Source organism: Pseudopipra pipra, chromosome 2 (assembly GCF_036250125.1).
Source record: "Pseudopipra pipra isolate bDixPip1 chromosome 2, bDixPip1.hap1, whole genome shotgun sequence".
NCBI classification, from domain to species: Eukaryota; Metazoa; Chordata; class Aves; order Passeriformes; family Pipridae; genus Pseudopipra; species Pseudopipra pipra.
Window position 1 is genome coordinate 748,392 of NC_087550.1, and position 21,413 is coordinate 769,804.

Consider the following 21,413-nt stretch of genomic DNA (forward strand, 5'->3'; position numbering starts at 1 on the left):
GTATCCAGCCTGCCCCTCCCCTGGCACAGCTTGAGGCCACTTCCCCTTGTGCTGTTCATTGTTCTTGGCTCCCCCCTCCTGTCAGGGGGTTGCAGAGCCAGAAGGTCCCCCCTGAGCCTCCTTTTTTCCAGGCTGAGCCCCCCCAGCTCCCTCAGCCTCTCCTGGTGCTCCAGCCCCTTCCCAGCTCCGTTCCCTTCCCTGAGCACAATCCAGCCCCTCCTGTGAGGTCTGCAGGGGGATGAATTCAGGTTGGAAATCAGCTCTGCTCTCTTTGCATCCTCATGGAGAGGGAAAGCCCTGCACGGAGCTCTGCAAGCACACGAAGTTTGTGCTGCTGAATTGTGTCCCAGCAGACCACAGGGACCTCCAGGTTGTGTCTGCTGTCCCCCTGTCCCCTCCTCTGACCCGTGACATCCCCCCCGGGGAGCGATGGCGAATCTCCAGTGACACAAACGGCAAACCAGACGATAAGAGCTGGGATTTCTCAAGGAGTTTGAACCCCAGCCAGGAGCCAGCAAGGTTTGCTTTTGTCGGGTTGCCAAGCAGGAAAAACAGCGACAAGCCCCTTTCTCACTCCTGCAGTGGCTGTTTTTCTCCCTGCCACAAATGTGACTGTCTGTGCCCCCTTTGCCTTGCGTGTCACCTGCGGTGCTCCCTGCTCTCCCTCCAAGACACTGTGTCCCCTTCCTTTGCCGGTTTATTCAGGCACAGGAGGGCAGGAACTACTCCCAGCAAGCCCAAAATGCAACCTGAGCCCCCACGTGCCACTGGGGAGGGACACACAAACAAGGGTGCCCCCGGACCTGCTCCCCTGCCCTCGGGGGGGCCCATCCATCACCTCCCCCGGGGCGTGTTGAACATTTTGTACTGAGGTGGCAGAAAGTCAGTGGAGGGTTCACCTGTCCCTTCATCCTTTTTCCTGCCTAAATGGGAACAGTTCTGGTTCCAGCTGATGTTTATGGACCTGTGCTCTTGGCTTAGACCTCGCCTGAGCCATGAGCTGAATCTTGAGCTCAGGGGATGTTCCCACCTCCCCACACAGCACCTGCCTCCCTACAGAGCTTCCCATAAACCCCAAGGCTGTGTGAGCCTTGGAGGGGGGAACTGAGGCACAGGTTGCTGGGGAACTGAGCTGCTGAATCCCTCTGAGGGAACAGCGCAGGTTTAGGTGGTTGTAGGAATTCCACACCTGGTCCTTCACCCCTTTCCTTAGCCTTGGATTCATAAGCTTCAGGGCTACCCCTGGTCTCTGCTGCTGCCTGGCCGTGGCTTCTGGTGGGATCCTGCAGGTCCTGTTTGTTCTGGGGCAAACGTTCTGTCACCTCAGGGGCACAGCAGTGCCTGGACTCTCTTTTCTGCCCCTGCTTTGGAGTTTGCTGGAGTGTTTTTAGGAGCCCAGACTGGCCCATCACCAGAGATGGACCAGAAGCCCCACACTTCTTCCATGCACTGGTCCTGTCTCCTTTCTCAGTGTGGGGTGGGAGCACCAACCCTGCAGAGCTCCCTGCTCAGTTTGGCCACAGTCACTATTTTGGGCAGTGTCCTGTGACACTCCCTGGTTAATGGCACAACCCCTTCGGTGCCCAGAGCTGGAATCAGCTGTTTTCACAGCACTCCTTTCTCTGTTCATGGAGTTAAAAGTTATTTAACATTACAGAGGGTTTGAAGTGTAGCCATTTCTTCTCCTTCTAAGCTGCACTTACACCTCCTTTCTTTTTTTTTTTTTTTCACAGGTGGAAGCAAAGTTCAGGGCAAAACTGCAAGAGAGGCTTCACAGTGAGCTTTGTGCTGGAGGGCATTAAAACCAAAATAAAACATAGAAATGTATATTTTTTAAAAAAAAACTTCCCACCCTCGCTTTTCCCCACCAGACAGATAGGAAGATTTATGCAAGTCACAGAGTAAAGCCAGATTTTGGCTGTTGGCTGCAAGTCAGGGTAGAGCTGCCTAGCTACAGTCTAAAATTAGAGCACCTAAAAATTAACTGTATGGCCAAAGAACTTTGGTCCCTGTGCTGAATGAGCACTGGAGAATTAGTAATAGACAGTTAACCAGTTCCATTTGGAATCCAGCTGCAGGGGGTTTTGTGAAACAAGAATTGGCACACACACACACACACACACCACCCCCACCCCCCCAAAAAGGTGATTTTAGTGTTTTTCTCCATTATGTTTGCTTTCTTCTTCAAGAAGGGCGTGGGGAAATGAGATGTGGGAAACTGGTTAAACATAACAGGGAAAAATAGTTTCCCCTTATTGAAAGGTGGGAGACTTCCATGATCTTTCCAGAAGCATCACGTTGTGCTTCTTTAAAAATGAGCATTTTCAGCTCCTGCCCGTGATGGAGAGTGAATTTTCCTCAAGGCTTCCCTGTGAACTCCTCAAACCTCCCTGCTGGCAACCAGACAGCCCTGGGACAGCACCAGCCTCCAAGGACAGGTGGGGAGGCTCGAGATGTGGGAAACACATCATTTCCACAATTTCCACAGGTCATTTTCCAGCAGCTCTTTCAGACCCGTGGAAGCCCCCGTGGCCCCCTTGTCATCCAGCTCCAGAAGCTGAGCTGCTCATCAAAACACACCCACAAAATACACCCACAGGTGTATGTGCACACAAACCCCCATCCTGGGGGAGGTTTTGCTGGATCCAACTGATCAAATAAACGTGTTTGAGCTTGCAGAACTGTGGCTTGAGGAGACAAGATGTATAAAGGCATGGAGACAGATACAGAGAAGGGAATTATCTTGTCTTCATGCCCGCACTGGATGGGAACAAAAGCCCTGAGCCTAATCACAGCCTTGGGAATTTGGGGCAGAATTTGGGCTGGGTGTCAATTCTCTGGAAAGGCTGTGGCATCTTCATGGTAGAGAGTTTTCAGAGCATGCTAACACCATGTCTGCCTGGTGACACATGACATGGATGGACTTGATCCTTCCTTGAGATAAAGGGCATGGCCCTGCTGACCCCTTAATACCCCTTCCCAGCCCTGGCTCTCTGTGATTGCGGCGCTGGGAAGGGTAACATCAGCTCCATTCTCACCTCCACTGCTCTAAGAGGATTTGCCCCAGGATGTGCCTTGGCTAATAGGCTTCAGCAGATCTTTGGGGAGGCCAGTTTTAGCGTGACCTGCTAGGAAGTGATCAGTACCCCTTCCTTCCTACTGCCACCAGTGGCCAGTGCTTTGGCTCCTTCCTGGCTTTTCCTTGCTCCTGATGCCTCTAATGCTCTGTGCTGGCCAGCACAAAAGAAAGTGAGGTGGTGGAAGGAAGGTCTCCTTACCCAAATAAAGCTGTCAGTGAGAATTAACCTTTCCTGCTGCTCCAACCATGGCCAGGCCTGAAGTCTGGCAGGGGAGACCCATCACCAGCGTGGTGTGGGGGCTGCAGGGGCTCCTGAGCCACTGGGTTGATGTGGAGAGGACTTGTGCTGTGCCATTTGCACTTTCTGAGGAAGAGAACACGTTTTATACTAAATGCCTGTCAAATCTGGTCATCACCTCTTTGTTTCTCATTTTTAAGTAAGAATTTAACCTTCCTTCTTTCTTGCTTTAGAGTTATTATCATTTCAACTTGCTTGGCCTATTTCTTCCTAGATTGATGTCCTTCCTTCCCCTGTTTACCTCTGTATTCATAGAAAAGAGGATTGATTCAGGCTGGATACAGGAAGAAGTGTTTTACAGTGAGGGTGGTGAGCTATTCTATGGTTCAGGAGGATTTGGGTCTCAACTTTGCTACAGCCTTCCTCCAGCAAATCACTGGGGCTGGCTGACCTGGGAATTTGGGCCACAGGGTCTTGCTTATTCCTTATCTCTGGACCTGTGACGTTCCTGGTCCGGGGTCAACAGCGGCCCAGCACCAACGGAGGGGTTAGAGGAGCTCCTGCTCCACCTCTTGGGGATTAGGGATCCTATTTACTTGTAAAGTGCTTGGCAGTCCCGGGAAGCAAGGCACACCCTGGGATTTGTAGGGAATGTCGTGGGACTGACCCAAAACACAGGCTGGAGGACCCTGTCACCCTCCTCCGAGGGACACGCTGTGGCTGCAGGGAGGGAGCACGGAGTGGAGCCCAGTCTCTCCAAATTTTGGGGTTGCTGATGAGGAAAACGAGGTGCTCAGGCTTTCCAGGAGATCCCCACAGCTTAGAGGATGTCCTCTTCAGGAGGTGGGAGATAAGCACTTAGTAAACAGTCTGAAAATCCCGACCTCGGGACATCCCCTGCACCTCAGGACATCCCCTGCACCTCGGGACATCCCCTGCACCTCAGGACATTCCCTGCACCTCAGGACATCCCCTGCACCTCAGGACATCTCCTTGGGGGAAGAATCCAGAGCCCTGTTCACCTGCCTTTGGCAGTGCAGAGCTGCTCTCCCAGTCCAAAGTCCCTGGTGATGTGGAGGTGAATTCCTCTGAATTCCTCAGCATCCACACACCCCCTTGTCCAGAAGCTTTTGCTTGAGATGAGCAACCAAGCCCTGTCCTTGCTGGCAGTGCTGAAGAGAAAAGCACTGTTTGCTGGCACCTGTTCCCCTTCAATTTTAGGGCACCAGAAAACCTTCCTCACTTCCTTCGTTTTTGTTCTTTGCATTATTTTTCTCCTGTGCAGGCACAGTGTCCTGTGAATGTGTGATATTCTGTGCATTTGTGGTTTCCTGAAAGCATTTCATAAAACCCCAGGGATTTAAAATCCTTCCCGTTGTGGTTTCTGTGTGGAATTTTCAGGGCATCTCCCTCCCAGAAAGGCTGTGCCAAGAGCTGAGCTCAGGTGATGGGAAGAAGCAGAGAAGCAGCTCCCTGGGTACAAATCAGACAGAACTACCCCCAAAAAAGTGTCAATATTCATGGGGAGACCTGTCTTTTTAAATGTTTTTAATTAATTTTATTTTTTTTTAAATGCAAAGTGATGGGTTTCAGATGCACTTGCATTTTTATTTCCTTTCTGGAAAAGGAAAGAGCTCCGTGGGGTGAGGGAGGGATGTTTAACATACCACATTTGGGGACTTTATTGAGCTAAAGGCAGCAATTCTTCCCCTGAGCAGAAAACCACACATTTTTCCAGTTGTTTGCTGCAACAGCAAGCGCAGCAAGCAACCTCCTAACCCCATGCCCAGGGCAGCAAAGCAACTTTGAGGGGCTAGAGCCACAGAAGGGCAAAAAAAAGAGGCATTTTTGCTTGGCTTTCCTCCTTTGGAGAATTAGTCCATATTTTGTATTCATCAGTCATCAAGGTTTTTTTTTTCTGAGCCCCATGATCTGGACCTGCTAAGTAAGGCAAATCCAGCTTAGAGCCTCTCACAGCAGAAACACAGGAGAGCTCAGGAGGCAAGAGGTGGGAGGAAGAGGCAGACAACAAGGGAATACCAAGTCACCACGCTTTTATTTTCTACCTCGTTTGCCAATTTGGAGTTTCCACAGAAGTCCCCAAAAAAAGGGTGAAATTCGAAATTCCTGCCAGGGGGGACAGTGGAATTCCTCTCTTCTCCTCGGGGTTGTTTCTGAAATCAAACCCAGGCACAGAAGAAGGGAGTGGGTGTGCTGGAGGGAAACACACGGTGTTGTTTGGGCTGGAAATGGTCCCTGTTTTCAGGGGGCAGCTTGGGGGTCCCTCAGCTGTGCCATTTGTGCCTCCAGCTGAGCCAGTCCTGAGCTCAGAGTCCAACCCTAGTGCTGTTTGCTTTGACTGGCTGGTTTGGGCACTGCTGCTTCCTTAAGGCTTCTCCTGCCTTGTGCAGCCCTGGAGGAGTTTTAATCCCCCAGACAGCTCTGAGGAGGCTGAAATAGCACCAAAGCCTCAGGATTTACAGAGTTTCACTCCCAGCCAGCTCTGGCCTCTTGGGATGAGACCCCTCTTGGTGCTGAGCCCCTGCACAGCCCCCGCTGCAAGGACACCAATGAGTTGTTGTTTCAATGATATATTTATATATTTAACACTGGCCCCTCTCTCCTGGGTTATGTAGGTCCCTGAGGGATCAAGGGCATGTTCCAGTCTGTGGCTAAAACTGACCTTGAGGGAAACCAGTTCTGTGTAGCCAACCCCTTCCTCTGACTCCTCTCCTTTGCTGTTGGGTCTCCCTGACCACCCCATCACCCCTCAGGCAGCTCCTGCATCCTCCTCCCCACTCCTCCCTGGGAGATTTCCCTCACCAGTCATTTTCTGCCTTTCCTCTCCTTCAGGATGTCAGCACCACTCAGGATGACCCAGCTGGGGGGTGGGTGACCAGTGGCAGGGAAGGCAGAAGAAAGGATGGGAAAAAAAAAATCTGGAGCCAGGATAAAGTTTGGATGAGGATGAACACCGAAAAAAAAAGGGTGGGAGAGAAATACTTTAATTTTTCTGGTGCATAAAACTTCCTCCTGTTCAGGCACCTCTGTGCTTAATTAAGGACAGTATTTAAAAAAAAATCTATTTATAGAAAGCAAGGAAGAAATCATAGCAGGTGACCTGCTTTATTTGACTGGATTAAGGGTGGGATTACAGGAGCGTTTAGAAATGTTGATAAGGGCTCCACCAAATTCTTCCCTGTTACTGCTTGTTTCCTGGGAATAGCTGGATTTGCAGCAGGTCATTCAGATTAAGAATCCAATGGAATAACTTGCTCAGGGAGGGAGGAAAGGGGAAACGAAACGAAACCCAGTGATGGCCCCAGTATTGTCAACTGAGGCAGAGTTTTCACTTTTGAACAAGGAAAACTTGTCCAAAAATGCAATTGTTGCAGTTTCAGGGACAAAAACAAAGTGCACGTGATCTGTGGGGTTTTTGGTGACTCCTTGAAGGTTGGGAATGTGGGGGAAGAGAAAGGGAAATGAAGGGAGAGAGAGAGAGAGAAGACGTGAAGGTCTCAGGGCTCTGTAGGGTGGTGCAGAGCTGATCTGAGCAGGTGGCTTCCTGCCACCCGAAACTTCCACGCTGCAAAATCCCATTAAGTGCAGAGTTTAACCAAGTTCTGGGTGTCAAACTGCTTACTGACAAACTGTGCTGCAGGTGGGGAGAAAAGAGCTCAGAGCAGTTACAGGCACCAAGCAAACAGTGTTTGTTTGTTGATCAGGGTGAATTATATTTTTAAAAACACACACATACATTCAGCAGGAATTATGGCTCATCATCCCATTTCAGAACGAAGATAACGCAAAGGAAACTTTGAGGAATTCAGATCCGCCTGGAAATATCTGGAAAAACTGCCATCCAAGGCAGGCTGGGAGTGTGCTGGGGAGTTTCAGTAGTGCTGTCCACAGATGGGATTTTTTTTTTCTTCTCCTTCTTTACACCTTCCACGTGTCCCCTGTGTGATGAAAAAATGAAAATTCTGGCTCTACACCCATCAAATCCTGGGAAAATCAAGTTCCTTCTCCCTACACTGTACAGATTGTATGTTAACTGTGACTGTGTTGAGGTTGTGAGATAGTTCCAGGGAAAGGGAAAGCCTGGAGCTTGATCTCCGTGGGTTCACCTTGCTTGGAGGCACTCTAGATAAACTCCAGGTGGCTGTCAGCTGGGACATTATACTGAGCTTTGTGCTCCTCAAAGAGCTTGGACAACTCATTCAGGTATTTCTCGTGGACTCGATCCACTTCTTCCTCAGAGGGTTTCTGCTTCTTCTGCACTGGGATTGGCTTCCCAACTGGAAAAGAAGCAAGGGCATTAAAGAGGAGCCAGTGGCAGGCTGTCTAAACCCACTTGCAGTTGAGTTGCTTCCACTTTGCTCAGATTAAAGTTTTTATGAATCGTTTTTTTTTTGTTAGGGATCAAGTGCCCCCTTATCTTAAGTAGATCACGTTTAATTCGAGGTAAACCTCAATGTTTTTATTCCTAGCACAAGAATAAGCACCTTCCCGTCTCCCAGAGCCAGCAGGAGCAGGGCCAGATGCCTGCACGGGGCAGGGGGGGTCCGTGAGGCTCCTCTGGTGCTCTGGGCTCTTGCTCAGATTGTGTTTGTCAGGTGAGGGAGGGTTTCACCACTGTGTACCACAATCCCTCACCCAGCTAACGGAGAGCCCTGGTGATACCTCCCAGCCCATAAAACCATTGAGAAGATGCAAACAGGTCCTAATGCCATTAGGAGTAATTGCTGGCTGTCAAACTGAATCAGTGGGGTTGAGCTCCAGTGGCTCTGGCTGGATTAATTCCCTGTATTAATTCCCTGGGTCCACGGGTGTGGGGTTGTTGAAACCGGGCAAAAGTTCCTCAAAACCCAAGGTCTTCTGAGCCGTGGTCTCCCAGGGGCCCGGGGGTGTGCCAGGGCTCTGGGGGGGACTCACCCACGGTGCAGATGGGGCGCCGGTAGGGCACGAACCCGAAGCTGTACTGGAAGATGCCTCGGGCGTGGAAGAGGGGCAGGGAGATGCCCATGACCCGCTGGAGCCGGTGCTGGATCCACCTCAGCCAGGAGCCCTTGGGGTTCCACACCTGGTCGAAGAGGTCGTTCTCCCCGAAGGAGAAGGCGGGCACCAGCGGGGTGCTGCGGGAGAGGAACCCGGGTTGGGGCTGTCAGGATCAGCCCAGCCCGCCCCAAACCCAGGGAAGTGATCCTTCCCCTGTGCTCCGCGTTGGTGAGGGCACACCTTGAGTATTGTGTTCAGCTCTGGGCCCCTCAGCTCAGGAAGGATATTGAGGTGCTGGAGCGGGTCCAGAGAAGAGCAACAAGGCTGGGGAAGGGACTGGAGCATAAGTCCTATGGGGAGAGGCTGAGGGAGCTGGGGTTGTTTAGCCTGGAGAAGAGGAGGCTCAGAGGTGACCTCATCACCGTCTATAACTACCTGAAGGGAAGTTCTAGCCAGGTGGGGGTTGGTCTCTTCTCTCAGGCACTCAGCAATAGGACAAGGGGGCACGGGCTTAAGCTGCGCCAGGGGAAATTTAAGTTGGATATCAGGAGAAAATTCTTTACAGAGAGAGTGATCAGGCATTGGAATGGGCTGCCCAGAGAGGTGGTGGATTCACCATCCCTGGAGGTTTTCAAACGCAGATTGGACGTGGCACTGAGTGCCATGATCTAGTAAATGGACTGGATTTGGACCAAGGGTTGGACTCGATGATCTCGGAGGTCTTTTCCAACCCAATCGATTCTATGATTCTATGATTCCCGTCCCACCCCCCCTCACCCCGCCCAGAGCCCCCCCGTGCCCTGCTCACCCGTGCTGGATGGCCAAGCGCACGAAGCCCTTCCTGTTCCTCAGCAGCAGCGTGCAGGACCCCGGCCGGGCATCCAGGGCCTCCTGAGCCCCCCCGACGATGATGGCCAGCAGGTTGCCCCCCCCCGGCCTCTGCAGCACGTGGGAGGCACTCTCCTTGTCAGAGGCCACGAGGCCTGGGGGACACAGAGGGGTGAATGATGAGATCTGTCAAACCCACCCCACTGCTGTGCCCTGGGTGTTTTCCCCCCCACCCTGTTATCCATCTCTGGAGGGGTGCCAGACTCTTCATTTCCGGAGTTTTCCTGCTCTTTGGCCCCCTGAAAGGTGCTGGGTTGGTGCACAGCCCTGCTGGGTGAACACACAATTATCCCTTTGCTGTCTGCCTCAGAAGGGAGTAATGAGGGGAAAAAAAATCAGGAATAAAATAGACTGAGAACTAACTGCGCTTAAGCCCCGGGAAAAATCTGTTTTGGTTTGTTGGCAAGTGAAACCATGTCCAATCCTGAACCGTTCTAAAGTCAGGGAAACATTTGCTTTGGGTCAAAACGTGAATTTCAGTGGATGCTGCTGATTTAAAGTGGAATGTAATGAGGGATTTGGTCCCTTGATGCTGTTTACTTGAAAAAGTTAGAAATCTTTAATTCAGAAATGACAAAGCGACATTGTCTTGATTATCTAAAAAAAAAATAAAATAAAATCCTTGTTTCAGGGGCTGAAATAATTTGCAAATTAAAAATTCTTCGTGAAATGGACTCAATGGACCTGAAAACGAGCTATGCACCAAACTCCTGCATTACAGGGATTAAACCTTCCCCTGCCTGGGTCACAGCTCTCTCCCATCTCAATGTTTTGATTCCTCACCATCCAGGTAAATATTTTTTCAGCAGCAGGAGCCAGAGTTTCTGTGCCAAACAGGGTGCTGGATGCCCTGGGGTCCGTCAGGTGGAACTGGATGCCTCTGTTTAGTCTGTTGGATTCTGCCCACATTCAGCTGGAGAAGTGGCCGTGCCCAAGCCCACTGGTGAGAGATGGAGGCCATCCTGCCAGGCTCTAAACACCTCTCAAAATCCCCTTTCCCCTCTCTCCATTTCATTTTTACCTATTCCATTTCCTATTCCCTTTTGCTGCTACTCCTTCCTCCCCTGCCCCGTCACTCTGCAGCAGCACGAGCTGCCGTTTGCATCCTCTCACCCTGCAAGCAGCAGATACTCCTGCTCACAGTTTGCTCTGCCTTTTGCTGTGGCACAGCACCTGGCTGGGATGCCCTGAGCTCAGAGACCATCTGTGAAGTGGAACTGCAGAGATAACAACTAGGAGGGCAACTAGGAGGGTTTTTTTGGGGTGCCAGCTGCAGCGGCCGCGTCCACGCGCGGGGTCCAACCGGCCACAGATGGGGGAAAACAGCCACTTGGCTTCTTTTCCCCTCTGTCTCCCACCCCCCAGCCGTGCTCCTCACCTCCACTCATCAGGTAGTCCCTGAGGAAGGGCACCCGGAACCACAGGGAGAGCATCATCAGGTGGGGGGTGATGCCCGGGAAGAGCGTGGAAAAGCCCGAGGCCTCCGTGCAGAAATTGAGGAAGGCTCCAGTCGCCAGGACCCCGTGGGGGTGGAAGCCCAGCAGGTAGTTCTGCCTGGGGTCCAGCTCCGTGGTCTTCACCAGCTGGACACGGGGATGAAGCCAAGAAGGGGCTGTGAGTGGGGGCTGTCACCTCTGGGGGGGAGTGTTTGCTCTGCAGAGCGGGTGAGGCGTTCCTGGAGGGGCTTCCTTAGCACCCACCACGCCTGCTGTTGGAAAGGGCCCACTGGCCCAACCCCATCCTTTTTCACCCAGCTGTGTTTCATTGCCAGCGTTTCCACCTCCCCCCACCCATGGGCCCAAGATGACTTTTCCAAAGTGCTGCCTTGGGCTGGTCCAGGTGCTGTTGGGAGCTGGCTTGGTGTAAAATGTCCTCCAACACAATTCCTAATACGGGGGAAAAAAAGCTAAAAATCCGTGGAATCACCATCCCTGAAGGTGTTCAAAAACCATGTGGATGTGGCACTTGGGGACGTGGTCCAGTGGTGACCGTGGCAGTGCTGGGGGAACGGTTGGACTCCATGGTCTGAGAGGGCTTTTCCAGCCTAAACAATGCTGTGATTCTGTGATCACAGAGCCACCACGAACTTGCAGGCAGCTCCAGGGCTCTTGTGCTCCAGCAGAACCAAACCCTGTGCCATTTTCGGGTGTCAGCCCTCCCAGAACCCCCGCCCCCCTCGGGGTGCAGCTGATGGTGTTTGTGCCCTGCTGGAGCAGCCAGAGCTGCAGGTTAATGGTGGGGCTGTATTTCCCTTCCTTCCCTCATGGCTCATTTCCCCCCTGTCCCAAAGCTCTGTTGACTGTTCGCATGAGCCCACTCAGGCGCCTGCTCCTAATGAGGGGGTGGACAAACACGAGTCCCCCCCTGCCCAGCAGGAACAGGGCAGATGGCCCAGCCACTAAGTGCCCGGGGCCCCTGCCACCCTGTGCTCTTTTTTTGAGCAATCTCAGCTTCCATCAATGTTCCCTGCATTCGTCTTCAGCTCCCAAACAGCCCTTCATCTCCAGGTGATTTACAAGCAGGGAGGGAAGGCGAAGGCTCTCGGTGTGTTGGAAACTGCAACGTTTGTGGCTCTGTGTTGCCCTGGGGAAAGCAGGTCCCCGTTTGGTCACAGTGCCTGCTCACACCTGGGTGAGCTGGGCAGAGCTCCCAGAGAAACCAGGGAGCCTGGACAGGGCTGAGAAGGAAATCTGCAGCAGAGGAGAGACTCGGGCAAAGTCTCTCACACTGAGGTCAGGCCCCTGGACTCTCACCCTCCCTTCTCCTTCTGGAAATTCTTTAACACAGAAACTCCACCCTCCCTTCTGGATTGTTCCCACTGGCTATTCCCTCCTCCCCTCTCCACCTGCCAGAGGTCAATCTCCATTCCCAAACCGCCAGGGAAGTTAACCCCTGACCCTGCACAGCCCCAGGTGCCTTACAGAGCTGGCTTGGGGTGCCAAGGGGTGGGACTGTCCTCCCTCCTGCCTTGCATGGGTTGTCATTCCCACACCCTCTGGAAAGCATTTGCTGCTCTGGGCTTTGTGGGTGAGTGGGACATTCCATAATTGTGCAAGGACTTCAGTGTCCAGCCAGGCCAGTGTCACACGTGTGAGCACCTCACTGAGCCAATGCCCGAGCCCAGGTCAGCCAGGAGCAGTTCCTCATCTCCCAGGTGCCAGGGGTGCCCAGTCCCTGTGTCTGGCATGTGTTCTGAAGGCAGGGAGCTGCAGCAGCTCGGGGCTGTGCCCTCCAAACCTAACCATGGGGGTTTGACTTCCTCGAGCTGCCCCCTGGCACTGTCAGGGTGCTGCCTGGTGTCCTGGGTGCTGCCTGGTGTCCTGCCTGCTGCCAGCAGTGATGATCCCTTCTCAGAGGTGCCATGAGGCCCTTTGCATCCCAGATGGGGGGTGATCTTGGCCTTCCTAACAAATCCTAATCATTTAAGTTGGAAAGCCCTCTAAGATCATTGAGTTCAACCGTTCCCCCAGCCCTGCCAAGGCCACCACTAATCCTTGTCCCCAAGTGCCACATCCAAAGAGCTGTTTAATTCTTCCAGGGATGGGGACTCCACCCCTGCCCTGGAAAGCCTGTGCCAGGGCTGGACAGCCCTTTCAGTGAAGAACTTGCTGAATTTAAATTTGGGTTTCGAAGGATGAGATCTATTTTGTGCTTCATCGTGGAAAAAATATCTTGATAGCTACAGTTTTTCAGGGCTTGCAGTGACTGCTCTGAAACAGAAAACTCCCCTTATTCTCTCTGCTCAAATATGAGTCCAAGACATGGGTGAAACCCTTCCCCAGTTCCTCCAGCTCCTGAGTGAGACCTGCTCCATGCCCTGCCAGCCAAGTCAGGGAGCTGCACATGCAAACTTCCAGGAGCCCCAAAAAGAGCCCATGTCCTGGTGAGGATCTCAAGCAAATTAATCCAAATCAATTTTAAACTGGATTAGTTAAATGGCATTAACATCCCAAGTAGATGCTCTTAGATGGAATTAAAGTGCCCCTCATTTAGTATTTGTTTTCTTTGGGTTTTAATTCATTTTGGAGGGGAATTAAGCTAATTGGAGTTAGGGCTTCTGAGTGACTTTACCAGCCCAGGAGTTCAGCACTGCTTTACCCAGCCTGATTTAATTCACCCCTTGAGATGTGGCTGGGATTTTCTATGGACTGGACTGTCGTGCCCCAGGCCATGGGCAGGCAGAGAACAGGCAATTCCCTGTGTGAGGCCAGGCACTGATGCTTGAGGAGAGGGTGGCGAGGCCCTGGCACAGGTTGCCCAGAGAAGCTGTGGCTGCCCCTGGATCCCTGGAAGTGTCCAAGGCCAGGTTGGACGGGGCTTGGAGCAGCCTGGGCTAGTGGGAGGTGTCCCTGCCCACGGCAGGGGGTGAGATCCCTGAGGATCCCTTCCAACCCAACCCATCCTGTGATTGTCTCACTCATCAGCCCACAGCAGGCATCACTGATTATCTGTTCAAACCTAGTCTGGCCCAAAGAGATTCATTTTAAACCCTTTGGTATATTTTACACGATATTATAGTGCAGCTGAGCTCAGCCAGGTACTGGAATCAGAGAATCACAGAATTATTAGGGTTGCAAAACCCTCTGAGACCATCGAGTCCAACCATTCCCCCAGCACTGCCAAGCCCACCACCAACCCATGGCCCCAAGTGCCACATCCACACAAGCTTTTAAACAACTCCAGGCCAATTACAGGCCTATCAGTTGTATTAAAAAAAAAAAGGACTAGAGCAGGGTTAATATGCAGGGAAATGAAGCAGAAGTTGCCCAGAGAAGCTGTGGCTGCCCCTGGATCCCTGGAAGAGTCCAAGGCCAGGTTGGACGGGGCTTGGAGCAACCTGGGCTGGTGGAAGGTGTCCCTGCCCATGGCAGGGGGTTACAAACAGATGCTCTCTAAGGCCCCTTCCAACCCAAACCATTTTATGATTCCATGATTCCACGACTGAGAAAATGTTTTTGGGAAATACCGTTAAGTGGCTGCTTGGTTATAAAGCTCTTTTTATTACCTTTTTGTCTTGTTTTCTGCTGTCCCTTTGCGGAACCCCCTCTTGTTTTCTCCCAAACCAGAGGGGGAAAAGGCTCCACCGAGCCCCCCCCGGCGAACTGCAGCCAAACCCAGTCCCGCACTCCCTCTACTGGTCCTGCTGGTCCTCCAGCCCAGGGCTGCGGCGTTCAGGAGAGGCTCTGCACGTCCTCACAAAGGGACGGGAGAGGGGCCACCGCCGGCCTCAGCCGGCAGCTAAATTTTAGCAGAGGGGTTGGTCCGGCGCTGCACAAGTGGTGCGTTATGGCCACAAATAATTCACGCAGTATGTATTGCGTGTGATCATTGGAGTCGTGTATCTCATGGAGTCACGGCGTGGTTCGGGTGGGAAGGGACCTGGGAGAGCCCTTCTGCTGCACTGCTCGGGTTTGAGCCGACCTGTGGCGGCTCTGAGGCAGGACCGGGGGCTGCTCCCTGCATCCAGGGGGGTGCCAGATAAAGGGTCAGGGCAAAGGGCAGCCACGGGCTTGGGAGTAAGTCAGGCAACGTCACAGAAGTCCTCTCGAAAGAGCAGCAGCTCTGTGAGGATGCCCAGTGCACACCCAGCTCCCCCCACCCATCCCCTCCCTCGGCACCAGCACCTCTCGGATTTTGGTCAAAACTTGGCCCCGTGTCCACAGGGTGAGTGCTGAGCGACCCAAAGGGCAGGAGTGCTGAAATATAGACACGGAAATATTGAAATATAGACGTGGAAATATTGAAATATAGACGTGGAAATATTGAAATATAGACGTGGAAATATTGAAATATAGACGTGGGAATATTGAAACATAGACATGGAAAACAGCTGGAAGGCAGCGAGGCCAAACTGGTGCGGAAGAGGCAGGTGGTTGAGGGATGGGGTTGTGAAAATGGTGCTCCACGGTTTTGTCTGGATCTTCCAGTGAGCTGGCCCCAGCCCCCAAGGACAACGCTGCTCCCCGGAGGGCCCCTGGGCCGGGCGGGCGGCACTTACCGAGATGGGGAAATAGTCCCTCATGTGCCTCCAGACGGCGCCGTTCCGCAGGAATTGGACGCGCCGCCCGCCCCGGCTGGGCTGGTCCCGGTCCAGCAGCCACCACACGGCGTAGAGGGCACTGAGCAGCCAGAAGCGGGTGAAGAGGAGGGCGATGAAGGCAGCGATGCAGCACGGGGCTGGAAGAGAAGCCAGCGGGGTCAGGGGGGCTTTGGCAGAGGGATGGTTCATTGGGAGAGGCTCTTCTGTCCTGGGATGGAGCCCGAGCCCCCCCTGGGCTTCCTGCTGAGTTATTTGATCAGAGTGAAGGCACCTCTGAGCCAGAGGTGGTTTCTTTTCTGCCTGCCCCAGGAATGTGAAGAGGAACCATGATAACTGCCTTGTTTTATCCCAAAACTCCTGTTAATGCCCCCTGCTGACACCTGACATTTTGCAATGGCAGCAAACAAGGCACTGTCTTCTGTCTGATTCCCCATTTTAATTGTGCCCTTGATTTAACCCCACATTTAAGATTTTAGTCTTTATCGAGTTTTTTCTTATTGATTTTGGACCCTTTCCCCCACTTCTCAGGTTCTCTCTCAGCTCTAATCTGGCCTCCAGAGGGTTTTCAGTGCTTTCAACTCGGTGCCATCACGAATTCTATAAGAATGCTCTATTTCATTCTCCAAGACATTAATGACTTGGGACTTTCCCAAGTCATTAGAGAATTTTCTGAGCTGCTTCCAGTCAGTGCTCAGCTTTGACCTCTACTTCCCACCCCCCTCATACCCTGGGTTTTGGCACGGAACAGGGGGAGAAAAGTCTATGTGCAAACAAGCACCACTTGGTGCATGAAATCCTGCCCAAGCCCAAGACTGTCTGTCTGCAGAGACTGGGAAGTGGTGATGGCCACCAAGATGCCACCTGCTAAAGCAGATGCCTGGGAAGAGATGTGTCCTCTCCATCTGTCCCTCTGGAAGCCTTGGTGTTGCTTGGGAAGGGGAAGACTGAGCTAAAAACCCAAAACAAAGCACCCGAGTGGTTTGCCTTCCCCTGCCCGTGGGTCACACCACGTGTTATGTGCTTTGTTCTTTTTCGGGTCTCCATCACAGATCCAGCACCAGGACTGAAGGACCCGAGGATGGAGGTGCCCTACTCAGCTTCAGCTTCAGCTGTGAGATAGATGCACTCACACCCTCATCCTCTGAGACCTGGATTTCCATCTTTGGGAGTCACCTGGCACCTGTTCTCTCCAGCTCATCTCACCCTGTCAGAGGAGAGGAATAGGATGCTCTCATTTAAGACCTCCCTGTACCTCCTGGTTGCTTTTAGTTAAGGATAAATAAGTATATTTAGCTCGTAGTCCTTTTTTTGGTGATTATTCCCCCAGAGCTTTGTGTGGAAAAGCAGAGGGGCTCCAGCCCTTGGAGCATCTCCTCCATGGCCCCCTCTGGTCCTGCTCCAAGTAGGGTCTGATGAAAGCAGAGCAGGGGGGGAATGCCCTCCCTCAACCTGCTGCTCAGGCTTCTTTTTCAAATGCCACAGGCACAGACTTTGCAACCCTGGAGGAGAATTGCACAGAGCATGAACTGCAGCTCCAGGTCCACCTGACAGGTGAACACAACACGCAGGCTGCAGTTTCCTGCACCCAGGAGCCGGGTTGTCAGGGCTGCTGCAAAACCCTGCAATGCCTAATTCTCCTTTTATCATGCTGTGCAAAGCTCAAAGTACAGCCTGCAAAATGAAGGAGTTGTTCTGGTCCAAATGCACACACTTATCATCCAACAGAGGCTTTATCTTGCAATTATATAATTATTAATTTCTCCCTCGATTCATTTGCAATTGGACTTTTTTATTTTCCTTTCTTTTTTTTTTTTTTTTTTTTTTTTTTTTTTTTTTTTTTTTGCTGCAGAGCAGAATTTGCCCACAGTGACCTTCACTCAATCTTAAGATCAGGGTTTTTTTGAGTCCTTTGAAAACCTTTTGGTTCTCCCTGGGAAAGGAGCCATGTGCCATGGGCAGGTTGTTCCACCAGAGCAGGTTGTTCAGAGCCCCATCCAGCCTGGCCTTGAACACTTCCACGAAGAATCAGAGACTTGGAATCACCATGATCGCCCTGGCACCGTGTGCCCTTTGAGCCAGGCCTGGTGACTGGGAGGGTTCAAAGGCTGGCTTTGCTGAGCTGGGTCTGCAGCGTGCCCTGCTCTCCTGCCCCTGCACTGGGGTCGTGTGCAGGGGCTCAGCCCTGCACTCTAGGCTCTGCATGGTGAGCCTGGATGGATGTCCATGCCTGGCTGGATGTCCATGCCTGGCTGGATGTCCATGCCTGGCTGGATGTCCCTGCCTGGCTGGATGTGCCTGGCTGGATGTCCACGCCCATGGAGAGTGGGCAGGAGGGAGGCAGCAGTGCAGCAGGCGCGGGCACCACCCCGCTGGTTTCAGTTCCCTGCACACAGTCTGGCTGCTCCACACTAGGAGGGGGCCCGGGGCAGTGCTGGGGGCCGGGGAGGTCCCCACTCCGTGCCCTGCAGCCCATCCTTGCCCCGTGCACGCTCCCCCGGCATCTGGCACAAGGGGCACCTTCTGTCTCCGCGCCCTGGCCGGGAGCATCCTCGGGTAAAGCATCCTCGGGAAAAGCATCCTCGGGAAAAGCGGCAGCGCGGACAATGCCCGCCTGTCGAGAGGGGTGTGGGGCAGCGGGGCCGGGCTGCTGCCGCCTCATCCCGCATCCCGCCGGCAATGAATGAGCCCTCGGTCCGCGCTTGGCTTCTCCAGGGATGTATTTGCACAACCATGGCAACAGCTGCCTGCCAGCAGCGCGCGGGGAGCTCCGGCCAAAGGGCTGCGCCAGCGCCTGGCAGCGCTGGAACGGGAATTTCGGGAGCCCTTCCCTGGCAGCTGCAGCAGGAGCCTGTCCCCGAGACAAAGGAGCAGCCGGCAGCTCAATCCTGCCCACGAGAGGCCTGAGCTCCGTGCCCGAGGGTTATAACAGCGCCAGCAGGGACGTCTGGCAGCTCACGGGGTGAAACGAAGGGTATCCCTTGGCATCGAACTTCTGCAGTTGTTAAACTGGGAGATTTTAGATGGAAAGGTCCAGGCTCAAAGAAACTTTGTGAAATGAACCAAACCGGCTGGAATTGCTTCCTAAGGTTTGGTTATCGCTTTCCCAATGCATTTCTTATCTGTTTTTGGTTCCAGGGAAAGATGGTAAACCCTGAAAGGTTAGCCATGGAGGAGGAGTGGCTTTGGGTCTCATCCTCATCCACAGAAAGCAGCATTTCCCTGCAGGAGGTCGAGCCTGTGTTCCAAGAAACTCCACAGTAACCTACAGCCATGGAGGATTCCCTCCTCTTGGCCGTGTGCTGGCTTTCTGCTGGCTCCAGAAGTCATTTCCTTCGCTGGAAAATCAAGTGCCAGCTTGTTCCCAACACCAAGGAGAGAAAAACCTCAAGTACGAATTCTTTTACTGGAAAACACTGTTAAAGCTCCATAAGCCCCAGCTGCATCTGTGTTGGGAATGGGGATGTGTTGTTGTATCCCTTGATAACACTGCGGCCACATCTCTGCTGCATCCCATCCCATCCCATCCCATCCCATCCCATCCCATCCCATCCCATCCCATCCCGGCACCACGGAGGGAAATGGGGGTGCAGGGACAGAGAGGGAACTGCAGAGCTGGGACTGGCCAACAACTGCCCTCCCACAGTAAAGGAGGAGCTTTACACAGATCTTATCCCAGATTCCCAGTTGGCATAACAATGGGAAGCTCTGGGATGTCACCTTCCAGCCTGGCTCCCGACGGGCTGTAAATGGCCTCAGACAGTTTGCACTCCCTGATAACCTGCCCCTGATGCTCCCATCTCTATTTCCCTAACAATTGGAAATTCCGGGATGTCACCTTCCAGCTTGGCGCCTGATGGGCCGTAAATGGCCCCCGAGTTTGCCCTCTCTGCTAACCTGCCTCTGGCTCTCCCATCTCTTTATTTCCCAGGGCATCCCATCCAAACCTGCCCGCGCGTCGCTTCCATCAGCACCCGATGCCCTCCACACAGCACCGAGTTCGCCCGGGTCTCAGTTTGCTAATGTGTCTCTTCCCTAAACCTGCTTGGGGCATCTTGGAAAAACGTCCTTTAGGGGTGTGCAGGGGTGCCTGTATGAAGTGTCTGTTCCCAGGGCTGCAAAGGCGAGTCCCCGGGGCTCTTCCCCTCCTCAGGCACGGGAATGCTGCTTCACACTTAACGCCGAGCGGGGCAGCACCTCAGACAGGGAAAACACTGAACCTAAAGAGCAGGAGGAGCTGAAAACCCCGCTCAGGTTTGGATGCTCCGTAAGAGCTGTAGATATTCCCATGCACAGGCAGGCAGCCACCCACCCTGGTGCCACCGTGCACTGAGCAGGGGGTGAGAAGAAGCCAAAAACACTGGCACGGAGAAGCTGTGGCTGCCCCATCCCTGGAAGTGTCCAAGGCCAGGTTGGACGGGGCTTGGAGCAACCCGGGCTAGTGGAAGATGTCCCTGCCCGTGGCCGGGGGTGGCACTGGAGGATCTTTCGTGTCGCTTCCAACCCAAACCACTCTGGGATTCTGCGGAAGGCTCCTCAGAGAAGGAAAGGGAGACGTGTCTTACCCAGCCCCAGGAAGCTGAAGACCCACTGAGCCACGGCTGCCGTCTGGAGCCTCCTCTGCAGCGGCACCGAGCGCGGTGCGAACTCGACCTTCATCTTGGGCTCCGCATCCGCGTCTCGGCAGGAGGAGGAGGAGGAGGAGGAGGAGGAGGAGGAGGAGGAGGAAGCGAGTGGCGAATGCAAAGTGCAAAGTCGCCCGTCAATGTTTGCTCAGTGTTACTGTACAGGGGGTTGTGCAACCTACAGTGGCGCTGGTGGCTGTGCCCAGCACCCTCCGGGGGCAGAGAGGGACGGGCACGGCCGGGAGGTGTCCCCAGCCTGACACCAAAGTGACTCACCGCCCTGTTGGACGGGCACCAGTTCCTGCTTCGGCCACCCGAATGGGAAGTAAACTCCGTTCAGGACCCGGTCCTGCCTTCGCCTTCCCTGTCTCTCTGAAATTTTGCGAGAGGAGGAGGCACCGGTGCCTGTGAGCCAGGCTTTGCTTTCCCTCTGCCCCTACAAACCACCCTGTGCACCCCGATCCCCCGGCGAGCTTTTGGGTTTCACACAGCAGGACGGACAAGCACGGGCAGGTCACATTTATTTGCGGGTGGTGTGATGAGGATGGGTTTGCAACTCAGCCGAGGAGGTGGGGAGACAACAGAAGGGTTTTGGTTGCTCAGCACAGGGTACTCGAGCAACCTCATGCCTCTGTCGGGACACGGATGGATGGATGGATGGATGGATGGATGGGGCAGACAATTGTCCACGTGCATCTTTGCACGCGTCTATGTGGGTACAGAGAAAGGAAATCCTCCCTCCTTCTGGCATTTCCACCCCCAAGCAGGTGCACAGTTTGAGCCTCAGCCTCGGTGCCAAGAGCTGCAATTTGCTGCATGGGAAAAACAACAACAACAACAACAAAAAAAAGCAAAACACACAGAAATTTGGGAGGAAAAAAAAATCCTCAGGGAACTGACAAGCCACTCAGGTAAAACAAAGAAATCATCCTGTGAGAGGCCTGGCTGTAACCAGGATACAGGATCATACCGGGAACAGGCTGCACTGAACAATGAGCCGATGAACTGCAAAGCACCGGCCGAGTACAAAAGGCGTCACTCGCTTGTCTAAGGGGCATTTCAAATCCCCAGCGTCGCCGCGGCCAAGAATTACAGAACTAAACCAAAAACAACCTTTGGCAGAAGCCAAATCAGGGATGTTGACAGAAAAATAATCCCTCCCCTTTGTCAGGCCCTAGGAAGACGTCGGGGGTACGAGGGATTTACATCTGTTAAAGTCCATTTTCCCCAATCGCCAGAACAACAGGGCTCTGGTGAAACCCCAAGGGATTTTTTTCCTAAAGACACCGGTTGCTTTAATTGAGCTGGAACTGGTTTAGATTTCCCTCAAATCTCTCCCCATCCTTTGTGTTCTGCTGCTAATGTCAGGACCCTGCCTGCTTCGAGAAAGCAAAGGAGGTTTTTAACTCTTTCAGCGCTGTTGCCTGGAGACGGGATGTTTCCTGGTGAGAAACCATCAGTGATTTCCAAAATGCTCTGCAGAGACCTGTGGGTCCGGGGCTCCCGGTCTTCCTGGGCTGGGCAACCCCTTCACCGTCAGGGAGGGGG

The 21,413-nt window shown here is 53.3% G+C and overlaps 1 protein-coding gene across 1 annotated transcript; it reads right to left on the reverse strand.

Moving 5' to 3' along the window:
• Positions 1-7,026: 7,026 nt before the first annotated feature.
• MOGAT2 (monoacylglycerol O-acyltransferase 2) lies at positions 7,027-19,995 on the reverse strand. The gene is made up of 6 exons (XM_064642818.1): positions 19,806-19,995; positions 15,202-15,380; positions 10,582-10,786; positions 9,124-9,298; positions 8,253-8,452; positions 7,027-7,615 (listed from the first exon to the last, which is right to left on the reverse strand). The coding sequence occupies exons 1-6, from the start codon at positions 19,897-19,899 to the stop codon at positions 7,461-7,463; spliced, it is 1,008 nt and encodes a 335-aa protein (XP_064498888.1). The 5' UTR covers positions 19,900-19,995; the 3' UTR covers positions 7,027-7,460.
• Positions 19,996-21,413: the final 1,418 nt, after the last annotated feature.